Source organism: Anabrus simplex, chromosome 6 (assembly GCF_040414725.1).
Source record: "Anabrus simplex isolate iqAnaSimp1 chromosome 6, ASM4041472v1, whole genome shotgun sequence".
NCBI lineage: Eukaryota > Metazoa > Arthropoda > Insecta > Orthoptera > Tettigoniidae > Anabrus > Anabrus simplex.
The window spans coordinates 61,098,680-61,118,152 of record NC_090270.1 but is presented as its reverse complement, the minus strand read 5'-3'; the positions used below and the strand labels follow the sequence as shown (position 1 = coordinate 61,118,152).

At 37.7% G+C, this 19,473-nt stretch overlaps 1 protein-coding gene across 1 annotated transcript in view; it reads left to right on the top strand.

The window, feature by feature from the left end:
- Nucleotides 1–1,905: 1,905 nt before the first annotated feature.
- LOC137501282 (Golgi integral membrane protein 4-like) overlaps nt 1,906–19,473 on the top strand; it is a 125,959-nt gene continuing 108,391 nt past the window's right edge. Inside the window, exons 1-2 of the mRNA XM_068228225.1 lie at nt 1,906–1,975; nt 4,211–4,389. Coding sequence (XP_068084326.1) covers nt 1,906–1,975; nt 4,211–4,389 — 249 coding nt within the window. The remainder of the gene's footprint in view (nt 1,976–4,210; nt 4,390–19,473) is intronic.

The following is a 19,473-nucleotide window of genomic DNA, read 5'->3' as shown; positions in this document are numbered from 1 at the left end:
CTAACCCATTTCTCCAATATTCATAAACATTGTGTGATTTCGCCTACTTGTTTTTACGGCTGACGATGACCTGGACTAAGGTCGAAACCGGTCCCATTTAAATAAGAATGTAATTACTACATTTCTTTCTTTTATGTATTGAATTGGTTGAACTTCAATTATATAATTTTTAATGCTCGCATATACATGCCTTATTTTAGCTTTCTGTTAAAATTCATCCCAACCAGATTGATGGCATAGTAAAAGCCAAAATATCAAACCAAAACATTGACCCTGTCCTGATCGAGATCATCCTGAAAGACATGGTCCACAGCCCTTGCAGTGTTAACAATTCCAAGTCACCTTGCATGAAAAAGGACAAGTGCAGTAAAGTATACCCCAAAGCTCTCGATAGACAACATCCTCAACAGGTTCAGAATTGAAGCATTGGAAGTGGAAAAAGCTGACATAATCTTCAACGAAGCACATCTTAAAATTGAGCAGAGAATTAAGGTAATATGTGCAAAAGAACTTGGTAACTTCCAGTTACCAAGACCTCAAGAAGGTGGACAAACCAACATTGATATAGTAAGGGAATTAATGTCCTATATGAAAACCTACAACCTGTGCTCCAGTCATTGACCAGGCCAGCGAATGAATGAATGAATCATATATAGGCTATTAGTACGATGGGGTCGCCACTCCCAAAGTGATTGATTAATGACTGATAAATGCTATGAAATGAGAATGGTCAGTGTTGCTGGAATGAAATATGACAGGGAAAACCGGAGTACCTGGAGAAAAACCTGTCCTGGCCCCGCTTTGTCCAGCACAAATCTCACATGGAGTGACCAGGATTTGAACCACAGTATCCAGCGGTGAGAGGCCGACACGCTGCCGCCTGAGCCACGGAGGCTCTTAATGTCCTATAATACTATTCAAATCAAACAGCAAGTTCAAGACATTCTACCTAAGCTTCTGCCTGAACAGCAGGCTGTCTTCAGCTGTGTTATTGGGAAAATATCAAGTCAGCAGGGTGCCGTTTACTTTCTAGACGCACCAGGTGGTACTGGCAAAACTTTGGTCATTAACCTACTGTTGGTTCAAGTTAGGAAAGATAACGGTATTGCAGGAGTTGTAAGATCATCGGGAATTGCATGCACACCATTACCTAGCGGAAGAGTGGCATACTACCTTCAAACTGCTGCTGAATTTGACAAAAACCGAGATGGCTATGTGCAATATCAGCAAAGACTCAGAACAGGCGGTGCAGCTGTGTCAGCGTATGCTCCTGGTATGGGATGAATCCACCATGGATCTCAAGCGCCCTCTAGAAGCACTTGATCACACACTGCTGGACCTGAGGGACAACAACCACTTGATGCTGGCCAGGGACTTCAGACAGACATTACCAATCATACAGAAAAGTACCACTGCTGACAAGATCAGTGCCTGCCTGAGGATATCTCTTGTGGAACCACGTTTTTAAACTCAGCCTGATGAAGAACATGAAGGTGACGACACAGATTCAGGACAGTTTTCAGTGGATGAGTTTAAGATCGACAAAGAGAAATTTTCTGCTGAAGACCAGCAGAGAATCTTGCTCCTTCCGAACTTTGGCACTCTGGTTACTTCCACCAATAATCTCATTTTCTTGGTGTTTCCTGACACGCCACAACTACCTGTCATTTGACTGGTTATGTGATTGGGCAATACTTGCTCCTAAAGATGAGCATGTGAACTCCATCAACAAGACGATCGTGGAGATGTTAACCTGGGGAGAGCACTTCCTCTCCTTTGACACCATTATGAATGATGACCAGTTATCCAACAGAATTTTAAAATTCATTCCATCCCACAAACTCCACATGACACTGGGCATGTTGATGACAGTTTGGATGCACCCAAACTGTGTAACACACCAGGATGGTTGTAAAAGCCATCGGGCTCAATATTATTGAGGACTATTTTGATAGGGTGTGCCATAGGGCAGTGTGTAAGTGTGTTTCCATCTTGCACATCCTACTAATACCTTCGGACTTGCCATTCAACTTCAAGAGAATGTTGTTCCTTGGCAATGTTAATAAACAAGTCACAAGGTTGGGCGCTGAAGGTAGTAGGACTGCGTGTGGAGAACTAGTGCTTCCGTCATGGCCAGCTTTGCGTGGGTTGCTCTCAAGTGTTGAGCGGGCATGACCTATATATTCATGTATCCGATGTAAAGGTCATCTAATATATTTTCTATAAGAGCATGCTATAAGACATACACATACTTGAGGCCCACCTTAATTAATCACTTGCTCATAAATCCATATGAAGAATGAATAGATAGTTTTGAATAAAACTTCCGAGTCGATCACTCGACCTCGATACATAACTCGTATGGTACCAGTGACTAAATCTCAAGTGTATGTTGTTTTTTTTTATTTGTACCTGGCATTGTGTGCTTTTGCAGTGCATGCTTAGTACAAGGACAAAGATATTCCTGTTTGAGAATATGTCACAAGTGCAGGTATCAAAGCAATCAAAGTGCAGTAAGTGTTGTGCAAGAAATTAAGGAATAAGGGGGGTGTATGTAGACTTTTGTTTCGGATGCATCTGCATTCCTTTAAAGACAACAAAATTAAGTCACTTGGAACGATAATTAAAGAGATATGTCTATAAGACATTGCAGCAACCACCCCACATTTGCCTACATTTTCACTTCTCCCCGCTTGATAGGGTGATGTCAGAGCCAGGAACCATTTTCTGCCTCTAAAACCCCCTGTGGGTAGGGGATGCAGAAGAAGAATACACCCATGGTATCCCCTGCTTGTCGTAAGGGGTGACCAAGGGATGATTTAATTAGAACCATGAAACTAGCTATGATTAGTATCATCGTGAGGAACACCATGGATCACCTTCACTTGCGAGTAGTGATGATGATGATGATGATGATGATGATGCTTGTTGTTTAAAGGGGCCTAACATCAAAGGTCATACACGAGTAGTACCACTATGTTAGGCACACAATAGGTTTGTGATTAGTAGCAACAGAGAGTGGTTCACTGTGGGTTTACAGTACCTGTGATTAGTACCACTATCTGCGGAACACCACGGATTTACTTTGCCTGTGATTAGTACCATTATGTGAGAAACACCATACGTCTGCGTTACCTGTGCAACATGCAATACTTGTGAGTAGTACCACAATGTGTGGAACACCGTGAGTCTACGTTACTTATAATTAATACCGCTACATGAGAAATACCATGGTTCTACTTTAGTAGCAATAAGTACATTATAAGGGGCCATTGTCCTGGATGTTGTACTCCTTTGGACAATAAGCATCATCGATTCAGGATTGTGCTTTGGAAGCAGTCCCTTGGTCAGTAACACTGTTGTTTTAAGATAGTTTCTGGGAAGGTGGGGCATTGCAGGTCAGATCCATGATTGTTGTAAGTTCATAATCATTGTTCATCATCGTCTTTTGGAATTCTAGTCAGTGGATCGATTTTGGAATTATTTTAACTTTCAGTATTTTGAGTTGGATCTTCTGATTATTTAAAATTCATACTCTTCCATTCATTCTTCATCATCAAGTTTTTAATTCTGGTCAGTGGATGAGCTTTGAACTTTTAAATTACCATTACATTTCTTCTCATTTCGTACCATTAGGGGTCGATGACCTAGATGTTAGGCCCCTTTAAACAACAAACATCATCAACATCTGCTTCTAAAAAGTAATGTACAAAGTGATGGCAGGATTAGCAGAGATATTGGTGTTCTCTGTTCTATTTTGCTAGACTTACAACTCTAACCTTAATAAAAGTACAGTGCACGTTGAATCCTATCGCTTGCAGTTTCATGTTGCTGTGAAAGAACAGTAGGTTTTTCACATTCTCTGGATCTAGACGAGTTCATCTTTCATTTACAGTAAAGCTGGCCAGGTTAAAGTTGTGCTCTTTAGCTTTACTTGTTGCTGGTATGCACAGTATCTTCTTAGCCACCCTTGAAAGTCATGGAAAATTATGCTCGTGTTTCTTCCACTACCCTAAAATGTCATCTCCACGATGTTTATTGGCAGTTTTCATATTTAGCACCATTTCATCCGCAGGCGTGTCTCGCGGATCATTTTGTATCAGTTTGGATTGTTTAATAAAATGGACTCCCAGTACAATCTCTCCGAGGATGTTTGTTTTGTTTGCATTTAAATATTATGTTTATCTTATTGCTTGATTTTCTTCCCCAGTAATATTTGAGCACTCGCTAAGTTTGGAGAAATTTCTCCGACAAGCGAAAGCTGATCATCGGCAAGCGAAGGCAGAATTACAAGCAAGAGTAGATCAAGAAAAGAAGCTTCGAAAGGAGATAAATCTCAAATCTGTTGACAAATACATGTCATTACTAAAGCAATATAGATTATTACAAGTGAGTACAGCAGTCTTTCTAGTTCTTTCAGGTAGTTGATGTACCACAAGAGTGTTTATGTAATCAGTTTTTCAGGAATAAATTTACTTCATTTCATAAAGTCATTTTGTGTTAGAAACCTCTGTAATACAGACACTAATCAAACACAAAAATTTGTCCATATCTGGGAGGCATCCATCAATGGGAGGGGATGCTTACCAGTACATAATCAATATTTATCCCTTGCAATGAATATACAATACTATCTAAAATACATTTTAAGAACTTAGTATATAGTTTTATTGTATGTTAATAGTTGCAAAATATTTATTTGGAGACTACTCAAATAATGACTATATATTTTACTTGAATTCACCTATGTCTTTATTGGGAAGTAACTCCAATACAAAATTGATATCTCTAGACCAATAATATACAAATAAAATTAATAAAGTACAGATGTATTAGAGAACAGAATCTTGTTTCACCTTGTTTCTGGCTGTCCAGTATAAGGCTGGTAAATTGCCTTGTTTTTGTTGGGTTGTATTGAGTCTTGTGCACTGAAATAGGTACTTTGAGTCCACCACTTTTTTTTATTTTTACAATTGGCTTTACGTTGCACCGACGCAGATAGGTCTTATGGCGATGGTGGGACAGCAAAGGACTAGGAGTGGGAAGGAAGCGGCCATGGCCTTAGTTAAGTTACAGTCTCAGCATTTGCCTGGTGTGAAAATGGGAAACCATGAAAAACCATCTTCAGGACTGCCAACAGTGAGGTTCGAACCCACCATCTCCCGAATAATGGATTCTGGCCACAGTTAAGCGACTCGGTGAGTCAATCAGTGATTCAGTAATTCTGCAGATGGTACACATTTCTGTCGGGTGTATTTTGATTCTAGCTAGATGTGCAGCTAGGCAATCATGTCCTGTTTCCAATCTGAAGATTGCTGCCACTACTTATTTCCTCGGCTTGCTTTTATTTTTGTCCCATAGGTCATTCTTTTTTCTATTTCTTTATTGTAGTAAGTTGAGTAGTTTTCTTCTTCCATTTTTTAGGGTTTTATTTGTGATTATCTTCTTGATTGATTTAGCTGCTAGAGGTTTGGTTCTTATGAAAATACCAGTGCCTTTTTTGCTAGTATATCTGCCAGTTTGTTGCCTTCTACTCCTACATGCGCAGGAATCCATTGTAAAGTGATGTTTCTCTTTAAAGATTTTAATTTTGTTAGTAGATGTTTAATGTCATGAATTCTTGATGAATGGGGTTTGGTATTTGAGATACTGCTTGTATGGCAGGTAGTGAATCTGTGAGTAGGACTGCTTTTTCAAATAGATTGACTCTATAAATCGGATTTTGTAGGGCAAGATAGACGACTTCTATTTCTCCATCGAAGTTGTTATGGTATCTACCTACTGGAGTATATTGTGAGAATAATTGGCAGAAAACTTCAGTGCCTCCTTCTCTGTCATCTATTTGTGAGCCACCTGTGAAGACTCTTAACCACTGATCTTCAGGATATTCTTCATTTAGCATACTAAGTGCTGAGCTTCTCAGCATTACTGGTATACCATTTTATTTTTTTATTTTTTGAGATTATCTGGGAGAGATAGGTTGGTTTGTATTGAGGTGTAGTCCAATGGACTTATTGGTTCAGAGGTGGTTTCAATTTCAGATGGTATACCTTACGGTTTTAAAATATTTCTACTAGCAGTTATAGGGTTTCTTGGGATTTTAGTCATTCATTGTGTCTTATTCTGAGTATCCAGTTTGCTTTTTGATGATGATGCTTGTTGTTTAAAGGGGCCTAACATCGAGGTCATCGGCCCAGTTTGCTTTTTGTGATGCTTCCATTTTAAGTAAGTCTATTGCAGCTTCTTTTGTATTTCTCTTTGTACTGGTGGGTTATTTGTATATAGCTGCAGTGCTGTGATTGGTGTTGTTTTAACTGCTTCTGGTATTTGATTGTGTTCTTTCCAGTTGTTCTAGACATAAAGTTACGTCTGCAGCACTCCTTAAGCTATACGTGTTCCCCGGATGGTGCAGAACAGTGCGGCAACAGTATCTCAATGATGAAAACCAACTGCCTTTTTGAAGACAAAATCAACCATCTCTCATTGTTTTATGAAGTATTTCCCGTAAAAAACTTGTCTAGGCTGGTTTGTCCAAAGCATTTCACATTGACTATCTTCTCCATGGCATGCAGTTGTATTGGTTGAAGGCCTTTGGCATTTGCAGTATGTGACAAAGAGCCTTCAATTGTTCCACCATTTGATAAGCCGAAGCATAGTTGGTTATCAACTGGAGTTCATCTTTACCATTTGTCACCAGCTTTCAGTTCTTTTGCTTGCACATCTTTCTCCATTTCACTAATATCCAATGAAATTTCCTCAAATGGTACACATCTATCAATCAAAGTGTATTCACTGATATCAACATTTTTGTACCCTGCCCGGTTCAAAAGAACCTGGATTGAATCTTGTAGTAGTTCTTTTTCCTCTTGATTTTCCAACTTCCCCATTAACATAAAATCATGCCTCGAAGAAACAGTGTCCTTTTTTATAGCTTTCTAAACAGAGTCAATCCATTACACGGCATCCAGTAAGTGACAGATTTGATGAGATCAGAGGCAGAAGGTGTAGCTTCAAGGCTTCCTATGAGCCGTCTCAGCTGTCTGTAGTGGCCTTTGTTTACTAGCAGCAGACAGTGCTGAGTGGTACATTCACTGATCGGTCATTGAATCACGAGGTAATCGGTGTATGAGGACAGTGAGTAAGCGAGCCGACTAATGCAATATCTTAACTAAAAAGATGTTGAATCAGAAAACTGTGAATTCAGTGGAATTCCCCAGTTCTTTGAAATAATTTATGAAAAGACTAGGTAAGCAATTAATAGGGAATCTGTTGTTTGAGGGACAGTCCTAAATACAGATCATTGCTGATTGTGTGTACAGATATTTTAAAACCTAATTCTACACATTTATTTAATGGAGTTGTCATTATGGGGTAAAGGCTTTGTATCATCAAAACTTGATGCGAAGAGGTGGCTGCTGAGAAGTTTCAATCTGAAAGCTGGATAACATATAGGAAAGCCATTGATAGAATGAAGACCAGATGGCAGCAGTGAGCATTGAATGCCGTTACACATATGTAATAAGAATGATGACTCTAATGTGCCGTGAATCGGATCACTGTATCGATTCAGTAACGTGAAAGGAATTAAATGAATCAAATATCCCATCAGTAGTGTATTGAAGGATGCGAGCAGTAACAGGAACACATAATAGGGTACATCTGTATCTTATGTCTCTTCCCTTTTCCTGTATTTGTCCAGTTTCCTTTTTCTCCTTCCCGTCACTCATCAAGAATGAAAATCAGCCAGAAATGTATTCTTCAGGGACTAATGTAGAAGAACTAGGATTGATGAGGAGAGAACCACTCTAGTTGAAGATGACAAGTGTATAAAGATGTGGAGATTGTCCTTGTCTCTTTCTGGTTTCTTGTTTATACTTGTCCCCTCTTTCTGTTGCTCCTTCTTTACACACTGAACGCACGGCCAACTCGCTCAGTTAGCTTTTTTTCTTTTTCTTTAAGGATTGGGTCTTTGATGCCATTCTCGTAATCTTACTACCACAGAACACCCACAGAAATAATCAATGAATACAGATTTTGTTTTCAATTGCTTTGTAATTTTTACACGTTGTACCAATTCAGGATAATGTTGATAAAATAAAGAATAGACTTCTTTGCTCGTGAATAAAATTCAGTTTACTTTATTATTATTATTTTATTTTTTAATATTTTTTAAATATTTTTTTTTTTACAGTGAAAGTTGACTCGGTATCTGTTCCTGATAAATGAGGTCATTAGCTATTGAAGCCATGTCCAAAGAGTTAGATTCATCATGATGAATGTTGAGGATTGCAAGCTGGCTTAGGAGCTTAAAAGTCATTGGTGACCTCTTGTAATTTTCAATCTTCATAGACTCGAACCCCCTGTGGGTGGGAGACGCAGATGAAGAATACACCCACGGTATCCCCTGCCTGTCGTAAGAGGCGACTCAAAGGGGCTCAAGGGGCTCTCAACTTGGGAGTGTGGGTTGGCGACCATGGGTTCTTAGCTGAGTCCTGGCATTGCTTCCACTTACTTGTGCCAGGTTCCTCACTTTCATCTATCCTGTCTGACCTCCCTTAGTCAACTCTTGTTCTTTTCCGACCCCGGTGGTATTAGAGCATTCGAGGCCTAGGGAGTCTTTCATTTTCATGCCCTTCGTGGCCCTTGCCTTTCTTCGTCCGTTACTTCATTTTTCGAAGTGACGGATCCCTTCTTTTTCTTCTCTTTCTCTCTGTCTACCCCCTGTGGGTGGGGGATGCAAACGAAAAATACACCCACGGTATCTCCTGCCAGTCGTGAGAGGCGACTAAAAGGAGAGAACAAGGGATTATTGTATTAGAACCATGAAACTGATTAGTACCATCTCGCGGGGAACACCAAGGGTTGCCTTTACTTGCGGGTAGTTCCACTATATTAGGTACACCAGAGGTTTGTGGTTAAGAAGCAGAGAGTGGTTCACTGTGGGTTTCCAGTACCCATGATCAGTATCATTGTGAGAAACACTAGGGTATGGGTGTTGCCTCTGATTAGTACCACTATATGAGCGACACCGTGGGTCTGCATTGCCTGGGGATTAGTACTCACTATATGAGGAACACTACGGGAATACTGGCATCCGTGATTAGTACACGTAGGTGAGGAACACCATCGGTTTGCGTTGCCTATGAGTGGCGCCATTGAGAAACACCATAGGTCTGCGTTACCTGTGCGACGTACAATACTTGTGAGTTGTACCATCATGTGTGGAATACCGTGAGTCTGCACTACTTTTGATTAGTACCCCAACATGACAAATACCATGGTTCTACTTTACTAGCGATAAGTACTATTATGAGGGGCCGTTGACCTGGAGTTTGGACCCCGTTAGCCAACAACCCTCCTCAATTCAGGATTGTGCATTAGAAGTGGTCTCTTGGTCAGTAATACTATTTCTTCTGTTAGTTTTTGGTTCGGATCCACTGATTGTTTTAAATTCATATCCCTCCATTCATTCTTCATTTTATTTTAGTCAGTGGATGATTTTGAACTTTTAATTTGTCATTACATTTCATACCATTAGGGGCCAATGACCTAGATGTTAGGCCCCTTTAAACAACAAGCATCATCATCATCATCATCATCATCATCATCATCATCTTAGACTCAAGAATTGCCTTTCTGTTGTAGAAGATGATGGAGTTGAGCATCAACAAGTCTGGAAGCATGCTCTTCCTTTTGCAGGTTTATCTCAAGAATGTCCACCTCAGATGCTATAACTTACTGGAAATGCTTTCATTCCTTGTTTTCAGAATATCATGGTGTAATATTACCCTTTCTTTATCAGCATCATCTTTAAAGTGTTCCTTCTTGTTCAATCTTCCTTGGAATCCTTCCATACCTACTACCCTCTTTCTAAAAATCTCTATGTCCATAATTTCTTCTTCTCATATTATTTCTTTCTAAATATTTCTTGAATCCAGCTAGTTGTTTGCCTTTTTGTCCCAAAGGTACTTGAATTTATTTTTGTTAATCTGGAATCATCCCTTCTGTAAATATGTCCAAAAAATTGCAATCTCCTTTTTCTTATGGTTTCTGTTATGTTTTTTATGTTCCTGTATATTTCATCATTAGATCTTAATTTCCATACTTCTGTTGTTTTCACAGGGCCTAAGATTTTTTTCATGATTCTCCTTTCTAGTACCTCAAGTTTTTCTAATCTATAGTTTAGAACCAGGCATTCAATTACATATAGGCATTCCGGTTTCGCCATCGGGTGAGCTGGCCGTGCGGTTAGGATTGCACAGCTGTGAGCTCGCATCCGGGAGATAGTGGGTTCGAATCCCACTATCGGCAGCCGTGAAGATGGTTTTCCATGGTTTCCCATTTTCACACCAGGCAAATGCTGGGGCTGTACCTTAATTAAGGCCACGGCCACTTCCTTCACATTCTTAGGCCTTTCCCGTCCCATCATCACCATAAGACCTATCTGTGTCGGTGCGACGTAAAGCAAAATAGAAAAAAAAAAAATCTGGTTTCACCAATGTAGTGTAGTGCCTTATTTTAAGATTTTTAGATAGACACTTTTTGTTATAAGAATTCTTTGTGATACCATATGCTTTTTCCATCTTGTGTTCCCTTTCTTCTAGTGCAAATTTGTCTAAACCATTTTCTTGAATTATTTCTCTCAGATATTTGAATTTCGTTACTCTTTCCACTGAACCAATATCTGTTGCCAAAAATTTTGGAGTGTTCTTAGTGCTTGTAATAAATTTTTCTTTTCCTTCGGAGATTCTCAAACCTGTCTTGTTGGCTATTTCTTCCAAGAGATTGATTTGTGTTGTTATACTTGTTAGGTTTTCTGACAATATAACAAAATCGTCTGCAAATGCTAGGCAATTTATTTCAGTGCCTTTATATTTTCTTCTCCAAGTTACCGACAGAATGTTATGTTCTTTAAGCTTTACATTCCAAATTCTTACAATTTTCTCCAGAACACAGTTGAACAGAAGGGGTGTCAAACCATCACCTTGCCATACACCTGTATTTATCTTAATAGGTTTTGATATCTCACCCATAAATTTCACCTTTGAATTGTGTCAGTAAGTGTTTCACGTATTAGGTTTGCCAATTTAGTTTTCACTCCAAAGTCATGAATTGTTTTATCTATGGTTTCTCTATCAACTGAGTCAAAGGCTTTTCTAAAATCTGCAAAAGTCACAACAATGTCCTTTGAATGCAATATCCCATGGCGAATATGGATTTTAAGTTAAATATTTGTTCTGAACAAGATCTACCTTTACAAAATCCAGCTTGATACCCATTTGCTTGCCAAGTGATGTTTCTATTCAGCAATATTTTTGAGAATACGTTGTATGCAATTTGCAGAAAAGAGATGGCCTCTATAGTTATCAACCTTTTGTTTGTCCCCTTTTTTTATGCATTGGGTGTATTAGAGCCACTTTCCATTCTTCTAGAATCCTCTCTGTTCTCCAAATATCTTCAAAGATTAACTGCAGCTCTTCAATGATTTTTGATTGAGACCATTTCAAAAGTTCAGCCGTTATAGAGTTGTCTCCACTAGCTTTATTATTTTTCCTTTTCATTATTAGGCATGGTAAAATCTGCCCCTGTCAAAACCTGGGTTATAGAGTGCAAGGTTTTATAACAGGAGATTTTCTCAAGAATACATTTTACTTTAAAATATACTAGATCACCAATTTCTTTGTGCACATTTGTCAGTTCTTTCTCTGATGTTCTAACTAGTGCAGTCATCATTTTCAAGGGTTACACCTCTGTCTCTCCCAAATTGATGGCAATGAGCTGAAGTTTGCTTGGATGTATGCTGGCTTTCCTTGCACATCATATCTTGAAAGCACTTCTTGAGCAGCAATGTAAATAGCCCTTGTGAATCAAGAAATCTTGTAGCATGTTTCACGAGTTGGAGATCTTCACAGTAATATACACAGGCATTGATCCACATACCCCAGAATTTATACATTTCTGGAAAAGCTGCCCTGACCTCTTCTGCAGCTCTATAAAACACATGAGCAAGGCAGGTTACGTGCACTATTTTGTAGCAAAATGCCCTGATTGCCCTGTCTGCCTGGACAGCATGTTGTACCTTATTTGTTACAAAGAGCAAGGTGTCATTATGTCTTACATCCTCCAACCACAGCAGAACCATTGATTTGTCAAAATTCTGCTTATTGTGGGATGGTTTACAGATTCCAGAACTTCAATTGTGAGTAGGAATATGTCTCCTAACTTGTCTGTTTCCAAAGTTCCTATGATCACCTGAGTTGAAATAAATATCTTCTTCCCACGCAGAATTATTCCCTTATTTTCAGAATTGTTTCATTGTAGTAGGTCATCGAGTAGCTTTCTCTTAGTGTGGACTTGTCTGAAATAGAACATTCCATGAACGTACCCAAGAAACTTTTTAGTTTTGGATTGTTTGATTTCCAAAGAGGAACGTTCGCAGAACGAAAAACCTTGCACAGTTTCTCATTAAAAAGCCAAGGATATGCCTGTGCTTGTGGATGCAAAGTTAATAAACTGGAAGCTCTTCTTATGACTGGCATTCTGAACACCACACACATGTTTATTGTGACTGCCCCGAATGAGAAATTATCAGCAGCTACTTTGAGCTCCTTATAATCTACAAAATAGTATTTGCCCATCTGTTGAAAAAAATGTACTCCCTGACCTCAGAAAACATTTGTCTCCAATGAATAGCTTTAGATGGTTTTACTTTTGGTATTCTTGACACAACCAGACCTGAATAAAAGAATACATACACACACAGAATCCGTAAGGGTAACACATGTTTAGGTATCTGCACTTTCATATTTCAACAATCACACTGAAATCACACTAAATTACCTGATTCATCACAAAGACCTTCCCTTGGCTTTCAGTTTCTTGGTCACCTAGATTTGTTCTCAACATCTCATCACTTTAAGATTGTAAGTATTCTAAGAAAGCTTTACGGTGTGTCCAAAGATAATTCTCGTTTCTCCACCTAATTGTTGAAACTTGTGACGTAATTTAATTCAGAGCTGCGAATATACTGAAATGTATTGAAATAAATTACTGCAAAATACAAAAAAATACTAGAAAAAATTACATAAAAGAATCCTTTCAACAAAGAAATATCAAAAAATGATACAAAACTTAAAAACGACAAGAATACTAAAAATAGGATTTTTTAAAGAAGCATTTCTATAATCTAGGTATCACAAGAGAGGTTACAATATGAGTTAGTAATGCCTGTAAAATATCATTTTAAACAATGGCAGTGTTTAAGAGAGCGAGGTGGCAGTCGTGTCCCCCCCCCCCCCACTTTGTGGAGAAAAAATAAATTTTTATTCCATTTTCGTTGCCTGAATTAGGAATTATAAATTTAAAAAAGAAATTTGTACAAATGCTGTTGTCTTTTCAGCTAATTCTTTCCTTTAAGTTCTTTAATTTATTAAGAAAATAATTACGAGGGAATATGTAAAACATGTTGTTTGTCGCGGCTGACCTATTTGTACAGTGGCACAACTGTAGTGGAGGCCCATGCAGCTGTGTGTAGCATGTATTGTGAGGAAGAGTAGCAGGGGTATATTTTATTGACAAGGCCATGGACACGGGTATGATATACCCATTTGTCGTGCGCATTCGTCAGTCTGGCAGTCTCACTCACTCAATGCATCTGTTACTGTTTTAGTATATGGTCAAATACTAAATTACTTTTAAATTGTATATTCCTGCCATACTTCTATTTAATTGTAATGCGTGTGTAATTATTGTTCCTTTGGTGAAAGTTTTATTGTATAGTATGGAATCAATATGTCAAACACCTATTATTACTGCACTGAAGTTGATAAACTGTCGACCTTTATGTCTGTATTACAAGTTGTCCATTTCATGACCGTATCGATGAATATAATCAAGAAGTTAGTAAAATAACCACCTAATCGATTAGGTTATGTCTGCATCGAAATTCATACAGAAAGCATAAAAACATGATTTTGTAGCTATTTTTCCTTAAATTTTGATGTCTACATCCCCTCCTGCTATATCTCAAGGACCTGGGTACTTTTTTTTGCTACCGGGCGAGCTGGCCTTGCGGTTAGGGGCATGCAGCTGTAAGCTTGCATCCAGGAGATAGTAGGTTCGAACCCCACTGTCAGTAGCCCCGAAGATGGTTTTCCATGGTTTCCCCATTTCCACACCAGGCAAATGTTGGGACTGTACCTTAATTAAAACCACGGCCTCTTCCTTTCCACTCCTAGGCCTTTCCTATCCTATTGTCACCATAAGACCTCTCTGTGTCAGTATGACATAAAGCAAAAAATAAACTTTTTGTTGTACCAAGCAAGTGACCACGCAGCTTGGGTCATACTGCTACAGCTTGCATTCGGGCGATAGTAGGTTCGAACCCCTCTGTCGGCAGCCCTAAAGATGGTTTTCTGGGGTTTCCCATTTTCACACCAGTCAAATGCTGGGACTGTACCTTAATTAAGGCCACAATCATTTCCTTTCCTTTCCTTTCCTTTCCTTTCCTTTCCTTTCCTTTCCTTTCCTTTCCTTTCCTTTCCCTTCCTAAGCCTTTCCTATCCCATCGACGCCATATGACCTATCTGTCGATGTGATGGAAAGAAAATTAAAAAAAAACTTTTTTGCTGTGTACAAATTTTTTTCCCTCCTCCCCCACTCTAATTCTCAAATGCCATCTAACCAGGCACTGAAATATATATTACAGTGTATTACATTACAATAATTTAATTAAATAAAAATTAAATTAATAACAATGCAGATAATGATACATGATAACATTAAATTAAAGTGAAATAAATTAAATTAGTATTAACTTTATTGGCCACATTGGACCACTTGAGTCTTCCATGCACACTTTTTCTTTGAAGGTTTTACTGTTTGATTCTTCTTATCTGTTCAGTACTTCTTCATTCATTCTGATCGCAGTGTTCTTAATTCATCTGAAAACTCTACAGGCTTTCAGTTGAAAATTTGTGATTCTTAACAAGGGTGGTAATTTTATTCTTGTTCTCTGCATCTATAGTTTTGAGTCCAACTGTTTTGAGATTCTCTTGAATTTCTTTGATCCAATGCCCTCTTGTCGTCTTTCCCAGATATCTCATCACTAGTTGTCGTAAAATCCTGTTTTCTGATAATCGTAAGATGTGAAAGAAATAAGAGCTTATTTTCTTCTTCATCTTGCTGGTAACTGGGTCAATCTCTCGATAGACAGTTTCATTGGGGAGGATTCTGCAGACTCCTTCAACCTGATACTTTTTATTTATGCAAGTTCTGATAATTCTTCTTTCAATTTTGAGGAGCTGATCAGTTCTTCCTTCATTTTTAATTTGGAACAAGGTTTCACAATTAAGTTGTAGGACTATGCTAATTTTTTGATCATTATGATGACTTCGTTCATGTTAAGGGGTTTCATTGGCATGATCTCAGTTTTCTCAAAGGATATGTGTAATCCTATTTTTAATGCAATTTTCTGGAGGCTGGTGATCTGAGCACAGACTTCTTCCATGTCAAGGGCTAAGAGAGCTAAATCATCTGCAAACCCTAGGCAGTTGGTCCTTATTGAGGGTTTTGCTCGAATTTTGATTTTAGGTGGGTTTTCTTTTTGTCAAATTTTCATGATGCTATCTAGAGCCACATTGAAAAGCAGTGGGGATTATCCATCACCTTGTCTGAGGCCTGTATTTATTGTAAAAGCATTTGACATTTCTCCCCTTAACTTTACCTTTGAAATTGTGTTGGTTAATAAATTAAATATAGTAAGAGGAAAAATTCTATTTTAAAAATAGGTAGTGAATAAAATTTAATAACATTTGAAAAAACTATTAAGAATTTTGAACTAATCTTCTACTAGAGCATCCGTGACTATAGAATGGTTGTGGGTAGCATCATTAATTTTACATAGGATCCTTATTGGTACATAAAATGTCTCCAAAGAACTTCTTTGAAAGTGTGAATAGCACTTAACACTGATAATTTTAGGCAGGCAAGTACTGTGAATGAATTATCGTAAATGGCAGTTCTGTGGGAAGGTAAAGCAAGGATGGAACTATTAGGAGATCTAGTTTTAAGACTGTGATAGGATGAGAAGTAATTTAGGAACGTTTTTTCAAAACTTGATAAATGCAACAATTTTCGAAATTGAGTTATGCATGCTAATGTTATCAGTTTCACCTTGCTCACCATCCTGTGCAATCATCTTTTGCATAAATCGATATTTGCCTTGTATAGAAGTGGTTGAAATCATTAGGTTTTTGCAAAAGTTGATATATGCTCTTGGAAAGTTAAAGCAAAACTCGACAATTCAGTTAAATATTAATCACGTGGCATTCTCATGGATAATCGGAAGTGTTATTCTGTGAAACAATGGAACGCTGGACACCGTTATTGAAAGGATGTATTCTTGGAACTGCATGCCACATGTTCCCGTGATTAGCCCTCATTACATAAAATCAGCTTCATGGTCCGTATCGCACTTCAATAGATTCACAATTAAGTATTTATTTATTTTCCACCTAGTCGATACAATGATTGCTTAAGGCAATTTTTAATGGTTAAAAGTGGTACATGTTTCGTATATTATCAACATCTTCAGCCACATAACATTGTTTAGATGAAAAATATATAAATTGACAAAGTAATGCTTTAGAGGAAGTGTATATTGGGAATATTGGGAATGAATGCAGAATACATATAATTACAATTTACTGTACGCGTATTTTACATTGTAAAATCATGTGGAAAAGCATTCCAAATTTGTATTAATTTCCATAAAAAGAAATTTTTTTTTCTTGTATCTCAGTATTACGGTCCTGATGTAGTCCAATCAGAAATGGCTTCAAGATGTGAAATTTTGTATGTTATTTATGACCAGCTCATGTAAAAATGTTGCATTACATCATAATTCAACTTGGATGTCTATGTTGACTAATTATATTTTAGACTCAAACAAAATAGTTCGCCGAAGTATCCATGGGCTCATCACCTCCGTTGGACACTCTCTATGAAGACGGAGTGCCTAGTGCATGTAAACAACAGTTGATATTTGATTCAAAATGAACCATGTTGAAAAAATTAAAATAATGGCTTGAATGAGGGCGGTTGAAATGTCATTAAATCTTCCCAATTGAATAGTGTTTTTAAGTTTTTCGGTGTGTTTTTGTTGTTCAAGTATGGGATTTCAGTTTTATTGGTTGAATGGGTGACAGTCGAAACGTTGTGCGATGTAATTAATGTTGAACTGTCTTACGTATGTGAAAATCTTAAGTGTTGTTGGGCTGTTACCTTATTGCTAAGAGGTTTGTAATGTAATGTAATGTAATGTAATTTTAAACTGTCTTCGAACTTAGCATCAAATAGGACTTCAACTACTATTATTGTCAATATTGTACCCATGACGGCCTTGTTTTGAGTGAAAATTCACTAACGTGTTCACTAGTGTAACATTTTTTAATCAATTTGATATTTTGTTAATGATAAGATCTTGTAAATGTTTTTTAATGTATTCACTCATGCAGTATATTTTTATAATTTCCAACCAGACGTCTGGTAGAATTTTGAGGTATTTGATATGACTGATGATGCCCCACACAAGGGGAGAAACATGTCTCAACTATTTTTAACAATGTTTAACTAATATGTTAACATCTTGTACTGTATTGAATAGGTTGAGTTAAAATAAATTTCTTATATTATTATAAATTAAAATGAAACTCATTTCTTGAGAAATTTAAAAGAAGTTACTGTGTGAGGAACTATTTCACTCTACAACAGTATGAATAATGAATCTGAAGATTCTGAAACTGACGTGCTGGTTCAGGAATGTGTCGGTGGAAGAAAGTCTAGATACAAGAAGAGAGTACCTGGAAAGCTGGCTAAAACTAAAAACGAACCTAATATTAAATGCATTCATGGACTCAAAGACTTGCCCACAAATACAGAAACTAAAATGATGATACAATGCAAAGCTGCTGAACTCTGCTATGAAGATATCACCAAATTCCATCACCATGTGACTTCCTTAAACAAGATCGATCAAGACAAGTTTCTATTGAAGTATATGCACATTTCCACACCTCAGCACAGGGTAGTGAACATTGAAAGTGCTAGGAAGAACAAAACTGTTTCCGTGAAGTACAGCATTAGGAAGAAAACTGGTGAAATACTTCCTGTCTGTGCTGCACTTTTTCAAGGAATTTCTGGCATGTCAAACAACAGATTATCTTATCTGGCTAGTAGGTTTCATCATACTGGGAAGTTACCTAAGGAAAAGCGAGGTGGTGACAGAACAGGCAAGGAACACAAGGACATAACTGTTGCCATTAAGAATCACATCAAAAAGTATAAGTGCAGAGAGAGCCATCATGGCAGAGGAAAGTCTAAAACAGAATATTTACTGTCATATCTCTCAGTCAATAAGATGTGGAAGGTATTCTGTGAAGAAAGGAAAAGATCTCAATTGAAACTGTGCTTGCTGTCAAAATACAAGTATATATTCTGTAAGTGTTTCAATCTGTCATTCAAAACTCCTCACACAGATACCTGCTCCACTTGTAAAATTAATCTGATGAAAATAAAGACAGAAACATGCCTAGAGAAGAAGAATGAACTAAGGACAAGTTATAGATTGCATAAACTTTGTGCAAAGCAGTTTTATCAAATAATTAAAGAAAACTCAGGTGGTCTCATCAAGATATGTTTCGACATGCAACAGAATCAACCAATTCCGAAGTTATCAGTGAGTGAGATTTTGCTATGCTAGACAAGTGTGGTTATACAAGCTCTGCATCATGATTCACTGAAAGGAGCAGAGAAAGGAAGACACATTTTTCTGTACTTGGCTAGAAACAGAATCCTCAAGAGGTTGTAACCAAGTTGCTTCGACTTTATTGGACTTTCTTTTTAACCTAGAAAAGAAACTGCACAAAGATGGCTCTACCACGATACATTTATTCTCAGACTCTTGTAGCAGCCAAACCAAAAACAGTGTCATCCTGGCCACACTTGCTGCTTTCTTGGAAAAAAGCACATTATTCCATAATATTCTCCATTTCTTCCCTATTCGGGGACACGGCTACATGGCTTCAGACTGAGTGTTCGGTGGAATTGAGAAATCTTACAGAAAACAGGTAAACATACTGTCTCCCAAACAATACTATGATATCTTAGAGAAGCATGGCACCCTTAAAATTCTGAGCAGGGACTGAGAAATCAAAGATCTAAAAGAGAGTTCACAGAAGGTACTATGAATTAGGTTGCCATTTAAAATTAATAGTCAACATGTTATATAACATATAATAGGAGACATAAGAAAGTCTCCATATCAGTACAGGATACCTACTTTGTATACCCAGTGTAAGTTGAAGTTCTCAAAATGAAATCCAGCCATGAAGCATTGCTAAAATCCTCTGTTTTACCAAAGAAAAATATGGTGAGCAAAGAAAAGAAGGTTGTTCAAGCTCTGCTGAAATTGTT